The 10,220-nt window shown below is 34.8% G+C and overlaps 1 protein-coding gene across 1 annotated transcript; it reads left to right on the top strand.

Annotated features, from left to right (window-relative positions):
- The first annotated feature begins 4,142 nt into the window (after positions 1 to 4,142).
- On the top strand, positions 4,143 to 9,994 carry LOC138347597 (uncharacterized). Its single transcript, XM_069295895.1, has 3 exons — positions 4,143 to 4,196; positions 9,417 to 9,630; positions 9,675 to 9,994. Exons 1-3 carry the CDS (start codon positions 4,143 to 4,145, stop codon positions 9,992 to 9,994), a joined length of 588 nt encoding a protein of 195 aa, XP_069151996.1.
- Positions 9,995 to 10,220: the final 226 nt, after the last annotated feature.

Genomic DNA, 10,220 nt, shown 5'->3' with positions numbered 1-10,220 from the left:
CGTCTTGGATTTTTGAAGTGTTACAAATTCCCCTTGATAGTGAACATATGTCGGATATACTCGGTCAATTGGTAGATGTGATATCTTCAAACCGTCGAATTTTGGTGTATACCTAGCCAACCATATGTCACAAAATTGACCCTTTACTATTTATGGTTGTTATGGCTGTGTCCGTTTCAGCCTTGAATACCTCCTGGTTTTATGATTGTATAGAGAATAGACTTTTGACATAAAATTCTCTTTAAAGCAGCTTACACTTCACACTCACATAGGTGATTTCTAACTGTGTCATCTCATAGATACACTATTTGGTCAAATCTGTCAAACTTAGCGAATCATTGAAAACCTTAAGCTTTATTAACTCATTAACAAGTCTTAAAGTATTAATCTTGCTCATGAACATTGTATTCATCATAAGAATGGATTGAGTTGATTGACAATGTCGAACTTTCAGTCACAACTTTATTTTTCTCGTTGAATCTAACTCTTGGAATCTCCAGTCTTCTTGAAAGATTTACCGACGTGTTGACTTGTCCTAAGCTGTAAATGCATTTCCTTAGATTATCGTTCAACTGCCTTTCTCACTAGGCCTTTCGTTAGTGGATCTGACACATTATTGCTCGACTTCACATAATCAATTGTGATAATTGCACTAGAGTGCAGCTGTCTTATGGTGCTATGTCTCCATTGTATATGACGAGACTTATCGTTGTACGTGATGCTCCCTACCCTACCTATTAATGCTTGACTATTGCAATGTATGAAAATAGGTCCCACATATTTGGGACAAAATAAAATATCCTCCAGGAAATTCCGAAGCCATTCAACTTCTTCACCAGCCTTATTTAAAGCAATAAATTCAGATTCCATTATGGACCAAGCGATATATTTCTGTTTGGATAATTTCCAAGAGACTGCTCCTCCACCAAGTGTAAACACATAAACACTTGTTGATTTTACTTCATTTGATGAAGTGACCCAATTTTCATCACTATATCCATCAACCACAACAAGATATTCATATAATGCAAACCATAATGTTTTGTATGTTTCAGATACCCCAACAAACATTTCATTACCATCTAGTGAGTTTGATTCGGATTACTAGTGAATCGACTGAGTTTTATAATAGCACATGTTATATCTGGTCGCGTACAATTCATAATATACATCAAACTTCCCAACACTCTGGCATATTCCAATTAAGAGTCACTTTCACCTTCATTCTTTTGAAATGTAAAGCTTAAATCAATTGGAGTTTTGATAACATTGAAATTCAAGTACTTGAACTTATCCAATACTCTTTCAATATAATAAGATTTAGATAATTCTAGTCCCTGAGTAGTTTTGAGAATTCTGATCCCTAAGTTCAAATCAGCAACTCCTACGTCTTTCATAGAGAACATGTTGGACAACATGCACTTAGTAGAATTTATATCATCAATATCTTTACTCATTATTAACATGTCATCAACATACAGAAAAAAATGACTTCTTGATTCATAATGTTTTAATGTAAACACACTTATCACATTCGTTAATCTTGAATCCATTTATCAACATTGTTTGGTCAAATTTAGTGTGCCATTGTTTAGATGCTTGCTTGAGAACATAAAGCGACTTCACAAGTCTACACACTTTGTCTTCTTTACCAGAAATTACAAACCCTTCAGGTTGTTCCATGTAAATTTCTTCATCCAACTCTCCATTTAAGGAGCTGTCTTTATATCCATTTGGTCGATTTTAAGATCGTACAGTGTCACTAGTGCTATTAAAATTCTAACTGATATTATCCTTGTTACTGGATAGTATGTGTCAATGTAGTCCAGACCTTCTTTTTGTCTGCATCCTTTGACTAGCCTTATATTTGTCAATAGTTCCATCAGCTTTCATTTTCCTTTTAAATATCAACTTTGATCCTAAAGGTTTATTTCTTGGAGAAAGATCAACCAATTCCCAAGTATGATTACTTAAAATTGATTTGATCTTCCTATTGGCAGCTTCTTTTCAATAAGTTGACTCAGGTGAAGGCATAACTGCTTTAAATGTTCGAGGCTCATTTTCAAGCAACAACGCCACAAAATTTGGTCCGAAAGAAGTGGGTTTCAGTTGGTGAGTGCTACAGACCCTCACTAGGTAGTGTATTTTCTGTTGATTCTTCCCTTGGTTGTTTAGGTATTTCACTTGTCGACTCACATTCAGTTTTATACCGATAAATGTGTTCAAAGAACTTTGGGTTATCTGACTCAATCATAATAACATGAATCTCTGGATTATCAGATTTGTGAACCAAAAATGGCAGGCCTTACTGTTCACAAGATATCTAATATTTTAGGTCCAATTTTCACCCTTTTGGGTAATTGAACCTCTAACTTGGATAGACACCCCCACACTTTGAAATATTCAAGTTGGGTTTCCTTCCTTTCCACAAGTCATATGGAATTGAGTGAGTTTTGTTGGTACCCTATTGAGTATCTTATTAGCCGTAAGGTCCCCCCAAAGGTTTCGTGGTGAACCAGAATTAATCATTAAGGCATCCATTATTTCCTTTATTGTTATGTTCTTCTGTTCTGCCAAACTATTTGACTAAGGTGTATAGGGTGCATTGGTTTGATGAATAATACCATATTCCAAACATATCTCTTCAAAATGATATTCATATTCTCCACCCTATCACTTCAAATTACTTTTATCTTTAGATTCAATTGGTTATCTACTTCATTTTGTATTGCTTAAATGCATCAATTGTTTCATCTTTACTATTAAGAAAATATACATAATAAAACTGAGTGCAATCGTCAATCAAAGTTATAAAATACTTTTTCCCACCATGAGATGGTGTCGACTTCATATTGCATATATCTATGTGAATTAAGTCTAAAGGTTTAGAATTTCTTTCAACAGACTTATAAGGATGTTTAACAAACTTATCTTCACACAAATTTTGTATTTCAATTTGTCGCAGTTAAAATTAGGCAATAATTATAAAGTAGCCAATTTTCACAAGGCTTTATAATTTACATGTCCCAAACGGGCATGCCATAAATTATTTGACTCTAATAAGTAAACAGAATCAAAATTCATATGAATATTGTCAACAACCATTTCATACAGTTTGAAGAGACCCTCATTGAGGTAGCCCTTTCCTATGAACATCTCATTCTTACTTATCACAGCTTTGTCAATAACTAGGGCACACTTAAAACCCGTTCTTAACGAGTAGTGCAGTAGAAACTAAATTTCTCCTAATGGTAGGGACATGCAGAACACTGTTCAAAGTCAACACCTAACCAGATGTCATTTTCAACATTACTTTCCCAGTTCCTGCAATCCTTGTTGTTGTTGTGTTTCCCATGAACGAATTTTCATCGTACTCAATAGGTGTACGTTGCAAAAGCTTCTTTTGGAAAGCAAATATGCTGAGTGGCACCTGAGTCAAGAAACCACTCCTTAGGATTTCAAACTAAGTTACACTCCGAGATCATTACACACAAGTCACCTGCATCTTCCATCTTTTCTACGATGTTTGCTTGACTTTTTCCTTTGCATTTGCCTTTATGTTTGTCCTTTCTTGGAGAACAACAGTTTTAACAATTGCCTTTGAATTTCTTCTTGCTTGTTCAGACTTTTGTCCATTAGACTTTTTTCTCTTTTTCTCTTCGGTAGGAGCTTCTTCAATAATATTAACTCCAATGATTGTTGAACTCTTATGAGACTTATTTTCGGCAGTTTTGTTACCTTCCTCAACCTTGAGTTCAATCAAAAGATCTTTAAGCTTCATTTATTTATGCTTGTGCTTTAGATAAGGAGTCAACTTCTCGATCAATGCAGTCACTTTAAAAGCTTCATTTACTACCATATCTTCAGGAGTCAGATCATGGAGAATAAGTTTAAGGTCATGCACTTGTGATCCAACAATTTTACTATCTACCATTTTATAGTCTAAAAACTTTGCGACCATAAACTTTTTCAAGCATGCATCTTCTATCTTATATTTATTCTCAAGTGCATCCCACAAGTCATTCGAAGTTATCATTGCACTTCGAAGTTTTTATTGCACTATATACACTAAGTCATCCTCTAAAGCACTCAGAATGTAGCCCATACATAGAAAGTCTGCCTATTTCCATGCTTCAGTAATCATGAATTTTTCTCTGTCTGACATTTCATCAGCAGGCACTGGAGTTTTTTCGCTGGTAAATTTCTACAGACCAAGAGGGGTAAGCCAGAAAAATATCCCTTGTTGCCATCCTTTAAAATTCACACTAGAGAATTTACTCGATTTATCCTCTTATGGTACAACAGTTCGTGTCGGTGCAGAAACGTCCACTGTAACATTATTGTTTTCCATTTATGATAAACAAAAATCAATATAATCTTAGTAAGTAATAACTCAAAATTGCAGACTTAAAGGAGTATAAAACCATGAAGGTTTTTGTCTCCACCAGAAATACAAATTAAACTAAAATAATAATTTCCTTAAGCTTGTTGTCAATCTGTGTTTGAAAAATAGAATTACCGATCCCAACAAAACTTTGCAGAAATACAAAGTAACCAAAGATTATTGAACCAGTAAGAAAAATGAACAAATTCAGAAAAACTAAAATATGTAAACGTACCAGAATATGAAAACTTTAGAATAGAAAAAGATCAAGCTCATTGAATGTACAGTGTACCCTTAAGAAAATTATTCCCCTCAAGTATTCGAGGTTTCATTTAGAATCTGTCCTCCCAGGATAGAATGATCTCAATCACCAACGTATTGATACCCAAAACTCTTATGTCATTAGACCACTCAACAGCAGTAAAGTACACGAAGAAAATTTTGTGAAGAGAAGACATCAGAAAAGTTCGTAAGGAAAAATTCCAAAGAATAAATGGTATTTATAGGCAAAGGAACAGGTTCTGAAAGTTTGCAACCCTTTCAGAATCCACACGATCATTTATGAAAATTTGTAACCTCTCAAATGGTCCTGGTTGTTCCTGAAAGTTGCAAACTTTTAGAAAAGTCATTTCCAAACGGTGGGAAATTTAAATAATATTGGGAAAGATTTTATATAAAATGAGTTGCGCGGATGCTAGTCGGGTCGGGTTAATCAACTAAAAAGTTAAAACGTTTCAGTTAATCTCAATTAAATAATTGAAAATGTTTCTATTATCAACTAATTAATCTCTCAATCGATCATTTTCCAAAGTCAAATCCAAAGCCAAAGCCAATGTCGAAGAAAAATCCAAAGCCAAAGCCGAGCCGAGCGAGCGACGACGATGATGAAGGCGCGATGGGAGTCCCTCTTTCCAACCCTTCTAACAATTAATTGGATTTTTCTATATTTAAATACTGTTATTTTTCTTTCCACCACGGATGACTGACAAATGCCTTTTCACTAAAGCAGAAAAGGACTTTTCAAGTTCACAACTCTTAAAGTTCCCAACTTTTGAAGTTTCTCTCTATTCATATTCCCTCCATTTCCCATTAATTTTTTCTATATACCCAATAGTTCAAACATAAACATGAAAATGCGAAAAATGTTATGAAAATGCTACCTTTAACACACTTCACAATTCTAACCAATCCAAATTTTGCCATGCATCTGTTTGTCTATTTGTTCTTTTCTTTTATCATTCATTTTGGTGTCGTTTTTGGAACGTCATAAGATAGATTTTATCTTTAAAATATATATATATATATATATATATATATATATATATATATATATATATATATATATGAGAAGGAAAACAAGGGGTCACCTTGTGTAAAAGTTAGGGCTATGCAACATGCCTTTCAGAAATTAATTTTAAAACATAAAAATATCTCCAGATATAAAATATTTACCAAGTAATAAAGAAAAATATATGAATAGCAAGGTTCATAAAGATCCACTCTTATGATATAATATAATGTTAATGAATTAGATGACTAAACTATTAATTGTTCCCAAATCATGCGCCTTTTCACTTTACTAATTTCTACGGTAATAAGAAGTCATTCATTGTTTTTTGACATGCATTATAAACATTAAAACGAAGTTTCATACTCATGAGTCACATCGGAGATAACTTCTTGATCCTAAGAAAAGTAAAAAAAATTTTCTTTATCAATAAAAACTATCATAAAAAAAACTAAGAGTAAAAATTCACTTATGCGGAAGCCAGATGAAAAAAAGGTTCCCGAATGTAACATTCCGCAACTAGAAATAACTAGAAAGGATTTAAAAATCTGGAAAATATTTATTTTTTGAAAGAATAAGGAAATATAGATGGTCTACTTGAAACGACCATAACTCCTAGATCATGATGAGTTAGGAGTACTTACATATATGGTTGGAACAATCTTGGAATAATCTTTCGAACGCCACTAAGTTTGCGCAATTCTGAGTTTGGATGACTGAGTTATGCCTTATCGACAGTCGGGATGTTGGATTAAGAAATGTCTAATCTAGATTTGGGGAGGGCAATTTAGTCTTTTCCTTACCTAATTATATTTATTTATTTTTGGGAATAAATAGGGGTAAAACAAGACTTTCTTCAGTTTAGGAAAATTAGAATTCACGCTGGACTTGGAGAAAAGAGAAGAGAAATTAAGAAATCGCCAAGAAACCTTCGAGTTTTGAGTGTGGATTTCATCGGGGATGTTCCCTAAAAATTTCTGTGGGTGTCTCATAACATTGGGTTTGTTCGCCCATGTGCCATGTATGTTTGAGTTAGCGTAAACTATTTCTAAAACGATTTGAATTTGAATGTTCTTGTTGGTTGTTCTTGAACATGAGTTGAGGTTTATGATTTTATTGATGTGGAAAATGATGTTTTTTTAGTTCATTGGGTTAGATCTTTGTATATATGATGTGGTTACATGAATCTAAAGTGAATTTGAGAAAATGAATCAAATTAAAACGATATAAGATTAGAAAGCGAAAGGATTTTTTTTAGATTTTTGCCTAAGGAACAGGTTGGCGCGATGTGCCCCCATAGTGCCTGAAAGGCTGAGGCAGTGCGCCAACATTGCGCCAAAAATGAGCCTCAGTCAAGTGAGGCTGGCGCGGTGCGCCCTAGATGCACCCTGATCAACATTTTTCACCTAGTTTTCATTATTCAGTTTGTTTAAGTCGTTGTAGAGTGTATTAACATTTCCCATTGATTCTAACTACTTGAGATTATTTTGAAACCCCTAAAAATTATCCAAAATCACAAAGTATAACCTTGAATCCATAATCCAATTCAAGGAAAGTTAAGATCAAAGTAAAAAGAAGTCAAGAGTCAAGTCGAGAAGTTAAGAAGCAAGTTAAAGTAAAGTTTATTAATTTTAAAGAGTCTCTAATAATGTTTTAACCGTGTTTTTAAGACTCCAATTTCACGTTAAGTAAATATTAAAGAGTTGATTTCATTTCTCAAAAAGTTATAAGGGAACTAAGTACACCTTAAATGTTTGTAAATGTTTTCACATTTAAACAAGAAAGGAAAACTGAGATTTCTAAAAGAGCCACTTAGCTAGTTTTTCGATATAGAGGAATTATGATATCCAAGATAGTTTTTAAGTTAAGTTTCAGCAATTATCTCAAACTAGAGAAAAAGTTGTTCTAAATACATATGAGCTTAGTATATGTTGGGAGTTGTATTCAATAGTGATATGGGGATGGAAGTTCATATTAACTCATGCCCCATAAACCATGTAGCCATCATAACAGAGAAAAGGTCATACTTTTTAGATGATTCCTTAGTACTTTATAGCATAGACTAGTGGATCCACTTAGTTTTTCAGGTTCTATACCAATAGCAAGGTATAGGATGGTCCTAAAATGTGAGGTAGAACGTTGTACCATCACTTAGACTTATATTAATGGTTGTCGATTAGAGAATCTCCCATAGAAGTTAAGCCACTTTTTATATAAGTAAAGTTAATTTTGTTATTGTTTTAGTTGTTTTATAAAGCTTTATGTACATCACATGTGTTTTAATTGTTTTAGTTTGAGTTGAGTTTTTCATAAGTTGAGAAGATTCAAGGTAAGTGTTCTTTTCATAATCTCTTTCGAACCTACGTTTGTTAGCATTTCAACTCACATACTCGTACATTCAGTTGGTGCATCGTATTATGATGCAGACACAAGTACCGAAGATCAAGATCCAGTGCCCCGTTGATCCAACTTGAGCATTCAGAGTCTGTTGATGAGCCTCCTTGCCTTCTGGAGGACTCTTTTATCTTATTTCTATTTTATTTACTAGGATGTTGTGGGATTTGTCCTAACATCCATCTTAGTTATTTAGAGGCTTCATAAACAGTAAGATGTTAGTCCTTTGAGTCTTTTCATTATCATCTCCTATTGTTAAGACTTGGGTTGCCACTTTTGGCCAAGTTGAATGTTTAATCTTTTAAACATTCTCAGTTGTTATACTTTTCAGTTTAGTTAATTTCACTGATCTTTATAGATATGTATGTTGTCTTCCGCTAAATTAAGTAAGTCAGGACAAGGGTTTTCTTGGGACCAGCAATGGTATTCGAGTGACATCCGGAGTATAGGATTGAGCGTGACAAAAATGGTATCAGAGCCCAGAGTTCAAGATTCCTAAGGAGTCTATGAAGATGTGTCTGTAGATTCCTAGTTATCGATGTAAAGTGCTCCATATATATAATTAGGAGGCTGCAACATTTAGGAAATTCCTCACTTCTTTCATATTCATTTTGTGGGTTAGAGTTTGATCTCTAAAAAGTTTCCCTCTAATTCGTGCTTGCATTATTTTCAGGTAATCATGCCTCCACGAAGGGCAGTAAGAGTAACTCAATGCACCTAAAGTGCAACCTTAAGGGAAAGTTACAAATGTTGAGTTTCATGAGGTTATAAGGATGCTCCGTCAAGTTGCGACCAACCAAGTTGGGCATTATAGAGGAGCTCAACAAGAAGAGTCTGACACTTCAAAGATTTGTGAGTTCTTGAAGATAAATCCTCCAAGTTTCACTGGTTCGAGCACTACAGAGGATCTAGAGATCATCACTGAGGAATTGAAAAGATATTCAATGTGATGAATGTTGATGACAATGAACGAGTTGCGCTAGCTGCGTATCATTTGAAAAATATTTCTAGGACTTGTTTCGGCCAATAGAAGAAAGGAAGGGTTGAGGGTGCACCGCCTGCAAGTTGGTCCTGTTTTGAGGAAGCTTTCTTGGGGCGATTTTTTCCCCGAGAATTGAAAGAGGCCAAGGTACGTAAGTTCCAAACACTTAAGCAAGAGTCTCTAAGTTGCATGAGTATGGGTGGAAGTTCATCCAACTATATCGTTATGCTCCAGAGATATTTAAGGACATGAGGAGTAGAATGAGTTTGTTTGTTGTTGGGTTAAGCTGACTATCAAGCGAAAAAGGTCAGGCAACAATGCTTGTTAGAGATATGAGTATTTCTTTTTTGATGGTTTATGTGTAGCAGGTTGAGCAAGAGAAGTTGAGAGACACAACGGAGTTCCGAAATAAGAAAGCAAAAATAGGGAATGAGTTTGGGCATCAAAAGGTTAATGTGAATCATTTGTCTTTTCAAAAGAAAAAGGGACATGCACCCAGGAACAAAGGTGAGCATCATGGCCAAAATTCGCAAAACTTCAGAGCTAGGCCAGCACAGTTTCAAGGTAGTGTGGCACAAGGAGGTAGTTGGGATCTGTATGTGCTAGGTGTGGTATACACCACTCAGGTAAGTATCGTGATGGGAAGATAGTTTGCTACAAGTGCGGTCAAAAGGGTCACTTCATGAAAGAGTGTCTTAAGAATAAGAAGGGTGGTGGAAATTCGAGAAATAGAGTCCAATCTTTGACAGTTTCTCCACCAGTCATGGCTACACCTAGAGGAGCTACTTTCTGTACAGCTGGAGGAGCGAACCACCTCTATGTGATCACTAGTATCCAAGAGAAAGAGAACTCTCCAAATGTTGTCACTGGTATGATTAAAGTCTTTACTTTTGATGTTTATGATTTACTAGACCCAGGAGCAAGTTTATCTTTTGTAACCCTTTAGGTTGCAAATAAGTCCGATGTGATCCACGAGAGCTCTTGTGAACCCTTCTGCATTTCTATACTTGTTGGGGAGTCTATTCTAGATGAGCAAGTTAACCTTGATTGTGTCATTTCCATCAATCACAAAGACACTATGGTTGATTTAGTTGAGTTATACATGGTAGATTTGGATGTCATTCGAGGTATGGACTGCTTCATGCCTGATATGAATCAATAGATTGTAGAAT

This window comes from Solanum lycopersicum, chromosome 3 (assembly GCF_036512215.1).
Source record: "Solanum lycopersicum chromosome 3, SLM_r2.1".
Classification (NCBI taxonomy): domain Eukaryota; kingdom Viridiplantae; phylum Streptophyta; class Magnoliopsida; order Solanales; family Solanaceae; genus Solanum; species Solanum lycopersicum.
This window is presented reverse-complemented; position numbering and strand designations above follow the sequence as displayed.